Source organism: Entelurus aequoreus, linkage group LG20 (genome assembly GCF_033978785.1).
Source record: "Entelurus aequoreus isolate RoL-2023_Sb linkage group LG20, RoL_Eaeq_v1.1, whole genome shotgun sequence".
NCBI lineage: Eukaryota > Metazoa > Chordata > Actinopteri > Syngnathiformes > Syngnathidae > Entelurus > Entelurus aequoreus.
The window spans coordinates 18,007,448-18,022,429 of NC_084750.1; the positions used below are offsets into that span (position 1 = coordinate 18,007,448).

General features: G+C 38.4%; 1 protein-coding gene across 1 annotated transcript; it reads right to left on the bottom strand.

Annotated features, from left to right (window-relative positions):
• Nucleotides 1-742: 742 nt before the first annotated feature.
• srsf4 (serine and arginine rich splicing factor 4) lies at nucleotides 743-11,635 on the bottom strand. Its single transcript, XM_062029547.1, has 6 exons — nucleotides 11,429-11,635; nucleotides 9,206-9,399; nucleotides 6,324-6,433; nucleotides 4,903-5,117; nucleotides 4,759-4,836; nucleotides 743-1,471 (listed from the first exon to the last, which is right to left on the bottom strand). Exons 1-6 carry the CDS (start codon nucleotides 11,533-11,535, stop codon nucleotides 1,042-1,044), a joined length of 1,134 nt encoding a protein of 377 aa, XP_061885531.1. The 5' UTR covers nucleotides 11,536-11,635; the 3' UTR covers nucleotides 743-1,041.
• Nucleotides 11,636-14,982: the final 3,347 nt, after the last annotated feature.

Genomic DNA, 14,982 nt, shown 5'->3' on the forward strand with positions numbered 1-14,982 from the left:
CAGTGAATAACTTATTGTTTAAATATGTACATAATGTGTTGTAATTATATTGTAAAATGGATGGACGTTTAAAACAAAATTGTTATTAATTAGTAAGTATACATTTTTTGAGCCTTTTTAGAGAAAATCATATCATTTTAGTAACTTATGCAAATTACTCGATGTCATGGTGACCACGCCCCCACCGGTATCTTGGCAGTTTATGGGAAACACTGGATCGACATATTTTACAATCAAGTGAAACGCAACAAACGGTGAAATATGAACGCGAAGGGTACAAAATAAACATACCTACAATCGGATATATCACTAAGCTTTAGAACTTTGTTGTGAAAATCTCCTTACGCGTCTGTGGAAACGCTTACCGCCCACACTGCTTGGTGCCTCGTCTGAGCTGCTGTGACGTAGATGACCATAGTAACTAATTAGATGACCATAGTAACTAATGACCATAGTAACTAGTATATCATGCAAAAGTTCAGATTCCAACCATTGAAATACTTAGTATAGTAGAAGACTTACGGTCATTAGAAAAGATGAGTGCACATCATAATGGCAGCTACACTTTACATCTTAAACAACCAAAACATTTTTGGGAATGTCGGGCGTGCCAGATTGAAATACTTAACGGGCCTCATGTGGCCCCCGGGCCTTCATTTGCCCAGATCTGCTCTAACCACTAGGCCACTACATTGATTTGAACATTTCAACATAATTCGCTGTCAGAAAAATTCCTCTAAACTAGACAACTTTTTTTAGTTTTGACTTTTAATCTGAAAGAAACGGTTACAAGAATGGAAGGTGAAACATTATACACATATTCCAAGCGAGCACAGCAGAGCATAAAGTAAACTTCTACATCGGAGGACAAAAAAGGGCTAAAACTTTATAAAACTTAAAAGAAACTTAAATCCATTGGACCTAGTAAAAGCAAATGAAGTTGAGGTGCTCGGAGTCCTACAGCTACTTATCAAAAAGTGTTGGGGGCGGGGCCAGGGGGCACGAGGTGAGGTCAGGTGACAAACAGTCCACAACCAAAAACTATGAGCGGGAACGAGAGCGGGACTGGGAGCGGGATTTAGAGCGAGACACCGAGCGGGAAGCGGACCGGGACTGGGAGCGGGCTTTGACGGGGGAGGGGGAGCGGGACTTGGATTTAGACCTGGCTCTGGACTTGACGTCAGCGGGGGAGCAGGAGCGAGAGCCCCTCTCCTGGTCGCCCGCCTCGTCGTCGCTCTTGGGCTGGTCGCGGCCCTTGGAGACGGACTTCCTGGAGAGGGAACGGGAGCGGGACCGGGACCTGGAGTCCTCCTTCTTGCCCTTCCCGTCCTTCTTCACCTTCTTGCTTTTGGGGCTGCGACTCCTGCTCAGGTCTTTGTCCTTCTGGTCGCCGTTGCTGCGCTCGTCTTCCTTCTTGCTCTTGCTTTTGCTCTTCTTGCTGTTGGAGTGACTGCGGGAGCGAGAAGCAGGCCTGCAGAGGAAGACCAGACACCTGAATTATCCTCTTGATCCATCGCAACAAGGTACACGGTTTTATCAAGTTACAGTCCCGTATTATGTGTTGAAGTGAGTGCTAACAGTGTTTTGGTAGCAGTTCCGACCACTTTAAACTTAGAAAACAAAACTTCAATCTGGTGGGTTCCAAAGCTATTTTTTTTAAAGCAGACTCGTCATTTAAAAGTGGTTTTAAGAAGCAGGCAACACCCACACATCCAGATGGAGAGGCGGCAGGCAAACTAAATTCATTTCTGATATTAAGCAATGCATGAAGGTGACACGTTGCCCACTCCTGGCACACAACACTGCGTATATTACTGGTTGACATTTGAGCAACATGGCCTGGTAGGACAAAGTTAGCGGGCAATATTTGTTTCCATAGCGTTTGGGAACTAGAAGCCTGTAAGTAGAAATACATTTGATGTGAATTTTGTTCCGTTAAAATCTAATTTATACAAGTTTAAAACTATTGCGATGCTAATTTGGTAGCCTGTGAATGGACATATTCATCGTGTGTACTTGATTGCTTAATTGACCAATGTACTTTATTCCAAACCACTTTTTTTGACTATGAGTCCTACTGGGGATGTTCCAAAAAGTACATGATCACCATTGCCAATTAGTGCCTTTTATTAGTGATCACAAGCAGCAATCACCTGTTTTTGTTCCCCGGTTGGCTAGTTAGAGAATTGTGTAAATTAATAATCATCTCTATTAAACTGTATGTCTTAGTATCATGTCCAAGTAGAAGGACAGGACTAAACAGGCATGCTGGCTCAGCATAAGTGCATAGTCAAGTTTAAGGAAAGTAAGCAATTAACAGGAAATTAACAAAATGAGGTGGACCTAAAAATAGTTTTTAATATATTTTAGCTTTAGTTATTCTCATCTACACATGCCCATGTAATGTACCACACATTTGTTGTTTAGTTCATCAATTAGTAACATTAAAAATGTAATATTACACACTATGACTGGACTCTCACACTTAACTAGATCCACTATGGACTGGACTCTCACTGTTATGTTAGATCCACTATGGACTGGACTCACACTATTAACTAGATCCACTATGGACTGGACTCTCACACTATTATGTTAGATCCACTATGGACTGGACTCACTGGACTCTCACACTATTATGTTAGATCCACTATGGACTGGACTCTCACACTATTATGTTAGATCCACTATGGACTGGACTCTCACACTATTATGTTAGATCCACTATGGACTGGACTCTCACTATTATGTTAGATCCACTATGGACTGGACTCTCACACTGTTATGTTAGATCCACTATGGACTGGACTCTCACACTATTAACTAGATCCACTATGGACTGGACTCTCACTGTTATGTTAGATCCACTATGGACTGGACTCACACTATTAACTAGATCCACTATGGACTGGACTCTCACTGTTATGTTAGATCCACTATGGACTGGACTCTCACACTATTATGCTTGATCCACTATGGACTGGACTCTCACACTATTATGTTTGATCCACTATGGACTGGACTCTCACACTATTATGTTAGATCCACTATGGACTGGACTCTCTCACTGTTATGTTAGATCCACTATGGACTTGACTCTCACACTATTATCGAATGTTTGTTTAAAATGTGATCTACAAGATGAAACTAATGACAGAAGTTCATAACATGCAACTCAAGACCGGGCTGTACAGTGCCAGCATTTCAGTCGCATTTGCGACTACAAATAGGTCACGAAAGTATTGGGGGGAAAAAGTAGCACATGTGCTAATACAGATTTTACCCGTTAATTAGCATTTTGCGCCTCTAATAAATCCATTCAAATTTGATCAAACCAGAGTAAATATTCACCCATCTGTATAGAATGTGTGAATTAAACTTAAACCATAACCAAATGTACAAGTGATTGATGCATGTCATTGATCACTCTGTGTCCCTCCCTCCTGCGCACAGAGCTGTGTTTGAGCTCCAAGACTTCCAACAAAAACAAGATCTGAGTTGGAGGAACTGGTCAGTAAAGCTGCTGCTGTTTAAACATGTCCTTAAATCAGCACTTCATTTCACGTTTAGCTCTTTTTTGTTTTTGTTAGCTGAAGAATTGAGCATATCTAAGTTTTTTAAAAGAAAATTGAAATATGAAAGTTATAGAAACATAACTCCAAAACCAAACATGTAATATGTCTAAAAATGCCTGTAATATTGTATCTATTTGAGTTTTACTAGAATCAGGTGTTTTTGTAAGGTTTGCAAATACAAAAATGACTTTCACTCAATATGACAGTATAACTGTCACACTCAATATGACAGTTATTTAAACATAACTCTTAAATCCATCCATCCATTTTCTACCGCTTATTCCCTTCGGGGTCGCTGGAGCCTATCTCAGCTACAATCGGGCGGAAGGCAGGGCACACCCTGGACAAGTCGCCACCTCATCGCAGGGCCAACACAGACAGACAACATTCACACTCACATTCACACACTAAGGCCAATTTAGTGTTGCCAATCAAACATGCAAAATGGCTAATAATGCCTAAAATAATGTATCTTTCCGAGTTTTACTCGAGACGGTTATTTAAACATAACTACTAAACCAAACATGCAATATGTCTAAAAATGCCAGTAATAATGTATCTTTGTAAGTTTGACTAAAACACCAAAATAAAAATATCAGGGTATGGTGAAGATATTTAGTTACATCAGCGGACATTCCCATTTATCGGTTAGTTTATAGGCCTAACTATAGCGATATGAGTTTTGGTGTATATTGCCCAGCCCGACACTGGTGTTAGCACATGTTTTCTGTGTTTAATTAAGTGTTACAGTACACCATATGATGGCATTGTCTATACTGTATGTATGAGTGTACCTTGTTGGAGTGTTAATATTGAAACTGTGCCATTTAAGACATTTAATATTTCTACCAACTTTATGTGCAACAATTGTTTTCATTGAGCAGCACTGGTTCTCCTAGTGAAAAAAAACGAAGCATACAGCTCTACAAGACATTTAAAGCCTTTTGCTATAAATGTTGATTATGGCTTAGTTTATGAAACCCTCAAATGGAAAATGTCAGAAAATGTGGGTTTTCAAAAACCAAGCCTGTGATCATAAAAATGATTAAGGCTTGACATATCTCACGCTGCATGTCATGAGTTGATATCACATAGTTTCACATTTGAAGTTAAATTGCTAAATTGAATGAAGTTTTGCACGATATTCTAAATTTTGGAGTTGACACTGCCAGTTGATTCTCACCTGGAACGGGAGCGACTGCGGCTGCTGCTTTCGCTGCGGCTTCTGCTCTTGCGAGACCTGCGGCTCCTGGAGCGGGACCTGACGGGACAAAGCGGCGTAAATTAATCCAATCCAAAAAAAACCCCGCCTCAAACGCGTTCATACCTGGAACGGCTTCGGCTGCGCGAGTAGGAGCGCCGGCGTTTGGCGCCCGGGCGGTCTTCGATGAGGCGTATCTTTCTGCCGTTGACCTCGGTGCCATCCAGCTTCTCCAGAGCCCTCTTCATGTCCGAGTACAGCCTGAACTCAATCACCCCCTCGTTCTTCCTTCCCTTGTGCGTGTCTGCGTACGTCACCTCGCCCGCTTGCCTCATGTAATCCTGCAGAAAAGCATGCTTAGATGTTGGCAGTTTGCCACGAGAAACAAGAGAAACACCCTCGTGTGGTGTTCGGGTCTGTGGGACCCGTTTTCATTTGGTACTAAAAGAAAAATTATACAATTAATAAATTTTTCTAAACTGAGACTCACTGACTTCGGCTCATTTTCTGTGAAGAAAATATATCAGAATACATATTTAATGACCACACACCATACACCCCCCCTACACATTTCTATTACATATAAGATGTCCGGCTCCACTGGACCCTGGGCTAAAAGGAGTGTGGAAATTGATGTTCTATGTAAAAAACAAACACAAAAACACACACACAAAAAAACAAAAACACAAAAAACTAACAAACACACACAAAAAAACAAACAAAAACACGTACACACAAAAAAACCCACAAAAAACCAAAACAAAAAAAAACCACACACAAAAAAAACAAAAAAACACACACACCCAAAAAACTAACAAAAACACACACCCAAAAAACTAACAAAAACACATGCACACACAAAAAAAACACACACACAAAAAAAAACACACACACACACACACACAAAAAAAAAGACAAAAAACAAAAACACACACCCAAAAAAACTAACAAAAACACATACACACACAAAAAACAAAAACACACCAAAAAAACCCCCACAAAAAACACAAAAACAAACACACGCAAAAAACAAACACACGCAAAACACACACACACACACGCAAAAAACAAACACAAAAAAAAAACACAGCAGGCCTAGACAGGAGGAGGACAGGGTGTAGGTACACAGAACATCAGAGGGTCCAAAGTGCAAGAACATGAGAGCAGACAGTGTTGACAAACAATGTTGCAACCTTGTGTGGGAAGCGCAGGTGTAGAAACACAAAAGAAGAATCCCTGTGGGATGCAGAAACTGGCAGAGAAATTTTCCGTGCAGCGTTCATATTGTTGTTACTCAGCCAGCGTTTGTGGGTCTGATGGACCCCTTGCATTTTGTGGCTTTTAATGCCTCACAATCAAACACTTTTATGTTAAAATACTGAACAGATGTTTACCTTATCCCAATAAACATCTGTTCAGTATTTTAACATAAAAGTGTTTGATTGTGAGGCATTAAAAGCCACAAAATGCAACGGGTCCATCAGACCCACAAACGCTGGCTGAGTAACAACAACATGAACATTACACACGGGTTAAGGGAAACCTACCTTTAAGTCTTGCCAGCTGCAGCGACTGGACAGGTTCTCAACAATAAGCCGATAGTCTGTCCTGATAGGTGGACCGTACCTGTCCTTCCCATAGCGTCCTCCATAGCCACCTTGCAAGGTAATAGAGAGCATACCAAATAAGGACCAGGCACAGACTGGGATGCTGACATCATTCTGAACTACTCTATAAAAATGGCTTATAAATATTTAAAAAATATATATATATATAAATGTATTCATTAAAACTGTCTGCTAACCTATATCTTTACATTAAAATTCAACTATTTAGACTTAAAAAAAAAAAGGATATTTAAAAATGTTATGAGCAAACAAGCTACAACAAATGACTGTTCATTTACAATACATGTTTTTTTTAGGCTGAACCCACATCTGTTCCTAACCCCCATGGCATCCTCACCACCCGGCCTGGGCCTAATGGCAATAGCGGTCTTCATTCACAATGGCTCCCTTTTTTGGTCTGCCCAGGGGCCCAGAATGGTCAAACCACACTCTTGGAAAGGGGGGACACCATGGCCAGCAATAGGGCGGGCATCAGCAAAGGACGCTTTCAATTAAAACATTGAGGTTCTTTGTTAAATCTTTACCTTTAAAATTGACAATCATTTTTAATAGAAATTAAAAAAAATGAATGGAATTACACACATTTATCATTTAGAAATGAATTACAGTGCTCAAACAAAATGATGTTTTCCTTTTTAAACCATTTTACAAATTCATGGTTTACTGCAAGGAAGTCATTGGTGGCTTGTGGGCACTCACGATATACAAGGCTGAAATCATAGTTGTGCGATAGAGACTATATTTGATATCATTTCTATAAATTTGGCCACCGATACAGATTTTAATACTATTGTTGACAGCAACAAGCAAACTTATTTTTATCATCACCAAGTCCTTTTTTGTTTGTTTACACACTTACAAAATATGTCCCTGAAAACAGGACTTTCAAGGCAAAAAGATGTAAATCGGAGCCAATGGTAGTCTCTTCTTTTTAGTTATTATGCACAATTAACTTTTGTTCAAAATAATGTCATGTAATAAGGGACAAAAAAATACTTTATTTTTGACACCGTCAACCTGTCGACAGGTGTGATCAAAAATGTAATTAGTCAATTATCTTCCAACCGAAAGTAAACTATCAACAGTAAAGGATACTGGTAGTGGACATGGCACAAGGTTAGCACATACCGTATTTTTTGGATTATAAATCGCACCGGCCGAAAATGCATAATAAAGAAGGGAAAAAACAAGTTGCACTAGAGTATAAGTCGCATTTTTGGGGGAAATTTAGTTGATCAAATCCAACACCAAGAAGAGACATTTGAAAAGCAATTTTAAATAAATAAAGAATAGTGAAAAACAGGCTGAATAAGTGCACGTTATATGACGCAAAGTAATTTATATTCATCTCCTTGGCAACTACCTGGGCGTAATTTCACACATAAGTCGCTCCTAAATACAAATCGCACCCCCGGCCAAACTATGAAAAAAAAAAGCGATTTATAATCCGAAAAATACGGTGCTGACAAATTAGGAGCCTTTTTAACCCATTTTTAAATGGTTCTATTGTCATTTTTGTGACAAATATATTTTATTGCAGGATACTACAATATATGTGTCGCTGAACACAAGGCATAAAAAAGCATGACTGTGAGCTTTGTGCTTAGTATTTTATGTATTTATTTTTTATCTATTTATCTTAGTACCAATTTTCTCATGTTCTTTATGTGTCACTATGAATTTTCTTGCAATTTCGTTGTACAATGACAAAGATATATTCTATTCTATACAGTACAGGCCAAAAGTTTGGACACACCACATTTCAATGCGTTTTTTTTTTAATTTCATGACTATTTACATTGTAGATTGTCACATCAAAACTATGAATGAACACATGTGGAGTTATGTACTTAACAAAAAAAAGGTGAAATAACTGAAAACATGTTTTGTATTCTAGTTTCTTCACAATAGCCACCCTTTGCTCTGATTACTGCTTTGCACACTCTGGGCATTCTCTCTGTGAGCTTCAAGAGGTAGTCACCTGAAATGGTTTTCACTTCACAGTTTTGATGCCTTCAGTGACAATCTACAATGTAAATAGTCATGAAAATAAAGAAAACGCATTGAAATGAGAAGGTGCGTCCAAACTTTTGGCCTGTACTGTATATTGCAATTAGGAGTGCACAAAAAAAAAATCGATTCACAATTCTTAATTTTCATGAATGATTAAAAAACAAACTTTTTTTATAAATAAGGATCAGTTTTTAAAATGACATTTTGCAACAAGAAGCAGCTTTTCCAAACTGTTTTGAAAAGGTTTCATTATAATCTTCATACAAAATATAGTAACACACTGCAAGAATCGTGTTGAATCGAGATTTGATTCCGAATCAAATCGTCACCCCAATTATCGGATGGAATAGTTAGGTGCCCAAAGAATCACACTCCTAATTGCAATGTAGATTTTAGGCCATATTGCCCTTTAGCTTAAAATATTGACCAATTGTCACTGATTGGATACATTTACAAGACAAAAACCTTGATGTTCTGTAATGCCTGCTTTCAGAAACCCTAAGGGCCATCAGAAAACTGCATGTCTGACACCTAAACTGTTGAACGCAGATTAGAGAATTTGCTTTTACAGGATTCCTTCGCTTTAATAAAAACAAAAAAGGGACAGAGTTTTATATTAATTAGCCTACATCGAACTACATTATTATATCAAGCACGTAGCAGTGGTTACAATACAAATTGAATGCACATAAGCCACCAAGGACAAAAATTTAGCGATCAATATTCACCTAAAAAAATAAATAATAAAATATTGATGTGAACAGAAAAAGGTACGTTTGGGAACTTACTCCTTCCTCCGCCGCCGCCGCCACCCCCACCACCGCCGCCGCCTCCCCCACCACCACCACCACTGTATCCGCCATCACGGCGGGGACCTTTGGTGTGCTCCACAATGACTCGCTCCCCGCACAGCTCTTTGCCGTTCAGGTCGTACACGGCATCGTCCGCGTCGCGCGGGTCATCAAATTCAACGAACCCATACCTAGATGAGAAGAGGGAAAACATGTTCAGAATTGTTTAATATATAAATAACTACAAGAGGCAATTCCTGAAGGAATTGCATGTGAATGCGCCAATGCTGCAGTTGAAGTGAAATACTGACATAATTTAGTATGAATGTAAGAATAGTTTGAATGTTGAAGAGCTGACACTGAACTAAAATGCTAATGGAATGTAGAATCTGTTTGAATATTGGAACGGTTTAAATGTTGAAGAGTTTGAATTTCCAGGAAAACCGGAATTTGGCTTGGTACTTGGGAAAGTGTTAGTTTGAATGTCCAGGATGAGTGGAATGTGTTAAAGGTGGAATGGTTTGAGGAGTGTGGTAATTGTGGAAGTTTGACAAAATAGCCAATTCATTTTGAATGGGGAAAATGCAAAAAAAAAAAAAAAAAGGAATTATGGGAAATCCGGGAGATTTTTTTTTTAGAAGTGTTGAAGTAGAGCACACAATTCCTTAACAGGCTGAATATTTTGAAGTTGGAACAGTTTGAATCAGATGAAAAATGTGGGAATTGCGGAACTTTGAAGAATGTCCCATTGATTTCAGGGAAAAGCTGGATTTTTTTGTTGAAAATGCTAATAAAAAAACTTGAATGGTGTGAATGAGTTGAAATGGTTGGTGTTCAAATCTTTCAAATTGCATTTGTCCTGATTAAAAGGAATGTTTTGACGGTGGAACGGTTGAAATGCGCTGAAAAATGTGGAAGGAGTAGTCGCCGGAAAAAAAGGGTGGAAATAGGGCTTTGGAAAACCAGGAATTCTAGAAAATCCTGGAATTTTTTTTGAACTTGGAAAAGGGGAAGTTTGAATTTCCAGAATGGTGGAATGTGTTAATGGTGGAATGGTTTGAATAGGTTGAAAAATGTGGAAATTTAAGTTTGAAAAATGGCCTAATTCATTTTGAATGGGAAAAATGTCCTGGAAAAGCTGGAATTCTGGGAATTGTGGAACTTTCAAGAATATCCCATTGATTTCAATGGGAATTTCGGGAAAAGTGGATTTTTTTAATAGAAAATTGTTAAAAAAAAACTTGAATGGTCTGAGTGAGTTGAAATGGTTATTTACATTTTTTCAAATCGGTCGAGAAATGGTATTACGGCATTCCTGGAAAACCGGGATTTTTTCCAGTTAAAAAACTTTGTTTTTTGTCCTGATTAAAAGGAATATTTTGACGGTGGAACGGTTGAAATGCATTGAAAAATGTGGAAGGAGTAGTCGCCGGAAAAAAGGGTGGAAATAGGGCTTTGGAAAACCAGGAATTCTGGAAAATCCTGCAATTTTTTTTAACTTGGAAAAAGGGGAAGTTTGAATTTTCAGAATGGTGGAATATATTGAAGGTGGAATGGTTTGAAAAATGTGAAAATGGTGGAAGTTTGAAAAATGGCCAATTCATTTTGAATGGGAAGAATGTCCCGGAAAAGCTGGAATTCTGGGAAATGTGGGGAATTTTTGGAACTTGTCAATGGAAAGCCCGCGATTCCTTTGAAGTTGGAACGGTTTGAATCGGGTGAAAAATGTGGAAAGTAGAGCGCGCCAAAATCTGGAGAAGAAGAATAATAACAATACGAACTTCGAATCATCCACACAATAAGAATAATAATAAACAGATGAATTTAGGTGTAGAAAACCATGTGTGAATGCTTCACATAATTATCTAATACATAACAATGACAATTATAAACGATATAAAAATAAGTTATATAATTTATTGTCAATCACGTACGAGCACGCCGTGACATTGCCACGTCTGGCGTGAGCGAGCCTGGTTTGTGGCTAACTGGCCAAAATAGAACGTTAGTGACAACTTTTCGCATGTAGAAGCATAAAATACAATGTATAAAAAACATTCCTCGACAAATAAGCCGGTGAAGTGAATATATATTACAAGAAGAAGTGAGAGGGTTAGACGAGGCCTACAAGGCCGCGGACAACAAAGTTAGCATCAGGCTAACTCGACATTAGCATCGGCGTGGGGGGGGGGGCATCGACAAAAACCGCTGAAACGTTACCCGTTTTTTAAATCGACTTCGAGTATCTTCCCGTAGCTCTTGAAGAACCGCTCCACGTCCTTTTCCCGGGCCCGGTAGCTCAGCCTTCCGATGTAAACTCTCGACATTTTGTGGAGGAAAAAGCAGCAGATTGAAGAAGAGAAGAGCGCTGCTAGCGAGCAGCTTTATCCGCACAAAGGGGCTACACCGAGAAGGGCGGGGCTTATTTTCTTCTTCTACTACTCAATTGGCGTTGGCATCAGTACGTTAGTTGCACTACCGCTACCCTCTGACTGGATGTCCGATCAACGTACTTTAAAAGAACTCAAAACTCTGTTAGTACAAATCGTTACTCAAATCGTTAATCATTATTTTATTGACTAGAAATCTGAATTAGGTTTGAATTAAAATACATATTGAACACAAACACTCTTTTAGCGGTGGATTTGACTCGGTTAACACCGCTTTTCACCATAACGACTAAAAATGGATTTGCATTTGAATGGAAATAAATATTTTTGAACACAAACGCCCTTTTGGTGGCGGGTCGGTCTATGTTCGGGGAATTTACATTTCGTTTCATAAATTCAAAGTAAAAAAGCATTTTATTTAAAAAAAATATATATATATATATTTTTTGTTTCGAAGAACAATAACTGAATCCAAAAAACGGTTTGATTTTCATTTTATATATTTAATATAACAATTATTTAAATCCTTTGTAAACAGAAACGGAAAAAACTGAGCAAAACAGATGTTTTTTTTCCATCTGTAAGTTTTTCATATCCTGCCACCGGAAATTTAGGATTTCAAAGTAAAAGCAGGGATACTACAGTATCCATGTGCCTGGCTACATAAATTAGTTTAACATGGCACAACGAGGTCTGTATACGCACATATCTCACGAAAGTGGAGGCAATATAAAGGATGTGATCACACACTATATAGTGCAAAAGTATTTTTTTTCTAAAATTCCAGTCTTTTTGATTGATTGATTGACACTTTTATTAGTAGATTAGGGGTCCACTTAAAGGCCTACTGAAATGAATTTTTTTTATTTAAACGGGGATAGCAGATCTATTCTATGTGTCATACTTGATCATTTCGCGATATTGCCATATTTTTGCTGAAAGGATTTAGTATAGAACAACGACGATAAAGATTGCAACTTTTGGTATCTGATAAAAAAAAGGCTTGCACCTACCGGAAGTAGCGTGACGTAGTCAGTTGAACATATACGCAAAGTTCCCTATTGTTTACAATGATGGCCGCATGAAGTGAGAGAGATTCGGACCGAGAAAGCGACAATTTCCCCATTAATTTGAGCGAGGATGAAAGATTTGTGGATGAGTAAAGTGCAAGTGAAGGACTAGTGGGGAGTTGAAGCTATTCAGATAGGGAAGATGCTGTGAGAGCCGGGGGTGACCTGATATTCAGCTGGGAATGACTACAACAGTAAATAAACACAAGACATATATATACTCTATTAGCCACAACACAACCAGGCTTATATTTAATATGCCACAAATTAATCCTGCATAAAAACACCTGCGTGTTTGTTATGCTAGCTCCTAGCTCCTCTGCTAGCTCCTAGCTCCATAGAACACGCCAATACAATTCAAACACCTGATCAACACACACAATCACTCAGCCCAAAAGACCGTTTACCTAACCCAAGGTTCATAAAGCTTATATATTTTTAAAAAGTTACGTACGTGACGCGCACATACGGTCAAGTTATCGAATGTTTAGCAGCCAAGGCTGCATACTCACGGTACCTGATATTCAGCTGGGAATGACTACAACAGTAAATAAACACAAGACATATATATACTCTATTAGCCACAACACAACCAGGCTTATATTTAATATGCCACAAATTAATCCTGCATAATAACACCTGCGTGTTTGTTATGCTAGCTCCTAGCTCCTCTGCTAGCTCCTAGCTCCATAGAACACGCCAATACAATTCAAACACCCGATCAACACACACAATCACTCAGCCCAAAAGACCGTTCACCTAACCCAAGGTTCATAAAGCTTATATATTTTTAAAAAGTTACGTACGTGACGCGCACTTACGGTACGGTACGTGTTATGCTAGCTCCTAGCTCCTCTGCTAGCTCCTAGCTCCATAGAACACGCCAATACAATTCAAACACATGATCAACACACACAATCACTCAGCCCAAAAGACCGTTCACCTAACCCAAGGTTCATAAAGCTTATATATTTTAAAAAAGTTACGTACATACGCAAAAAAAAGCCAAAGCTGCATACTCACAGTAGCACGTCTGCGTCTTTGTCATCCAAATCAAAGTAATCCTGGTAAGAGTCTGTGTTGTCCCAGTTCTCTACAGGCGTCTGTGTATCCAAATCAAAAGTCCTCCTGGTTAGAGTCTCTGTTATCCGAGTTCTTCCATCTTGACTGCATCTTTCGGGAATGTAAACAAAGAAGCGCCGGCTGTGTACTGTTGTGGCTGACTACGTTCGAAAAATACGTCCATTTCGCACCGACAACTTTCTTCTTTGCTTGCTTGGCTTCCTTCTCCATAATGCAATGAACATGATTGAAACAGATTCACGAACACAGATGTCCAGAATACTGTGGAATTATGAAATGAAAACAGAGCTTTTTCGTACCGGCTTCAATGTGGAAGGCATACCCGTGTTCGTCGGGCTACGTCACGCGCATACGTCATCCTCAGAGGCGTTTCGAACCGGAAGTTTAGCGGCAAATTTAAAATGTCACTTTATAAGTTAACCCGGCCGTATTGGCATGTGTTATAATGTTAAGATTTCATCATTGATATATAAACTATCAGACTGCGTGGTCGGTAGTAGTGGGTTTCAGTAGGCCTTTAAATCAATTCAACTGTAGTCCGCTCTCTTGTTTTTCAGTTTCTGTTTATTTGTGCGTAGATATATATATATATATATATATATATATATATATATATATATATATATATATATATATATATATATATATATATATATATATATATATATATATATATATATAGACGGCAGTTCATGTCTAAAAAATTGTTTAATTTACTTTTACTACTCCAAATACATTTTAGCCAGAGTCACAACAGGCACATGGGTACCGTAGTAATTATTCTCGCTTTTACTTTGAAAATAAACTTCTGGTTTTTGTAGCTGGAACAAATATAATTTTTTGTTTTGTTTTTCCGTTTCTGTTTACTAGGGATTTTTTATTTGTGTTATATTAAACATATATATAATGAAAATCAAACAGTTATTGTTCTTCGAGACCAAATAAGAAGAATAACGGTCCGTTCTGTTCCAATTCTTAAATGAAAATCAAAAAAGACATTTCGGACAATTTTTTCTATTTTCATTTCTGAAAGAAAAGTTGGACAACTATTTAATGATACTTTTTTTAAACGGCAATATGACGCCTGCTGAACAAAGGTGTTACCGTTGTGCTAAAAACATACTAAACGCAAAGGAAAAGCTAAAATACTGCTTCCGGTTCAATTTGTCATTACAGATAAACACCTGTTTTTGCATTTTGGATGAAAATTGTTTCGATTTTTGTAAAATCC

Excerpts from the sequence above, each read along its gene's own strand:
- srsf4 (XM_062029547.1), bottom strand. The coding sequence starts at position 11,535 with ATGTCGAGAGTTTACATCGGAAGGCTGAGCTACCGGGCCCGGGAAAAG. Across the intron at positions 9,400-11,428 it reads GAAGTCGATTTAAAAAACGG|GTATGGGTTCGTTGAATTTG; the intron begins GTAACGTTTCAG and ends CTTCTCATCTAG. Across the intron at positions 6,434-9,205 it reads CGGCGGCGGCGGAGGAAGGA|GTGGCTATGGAGGACGCTAT; the intron begins GTAAGTTCCCAA and ends TTACCTTGCAAG.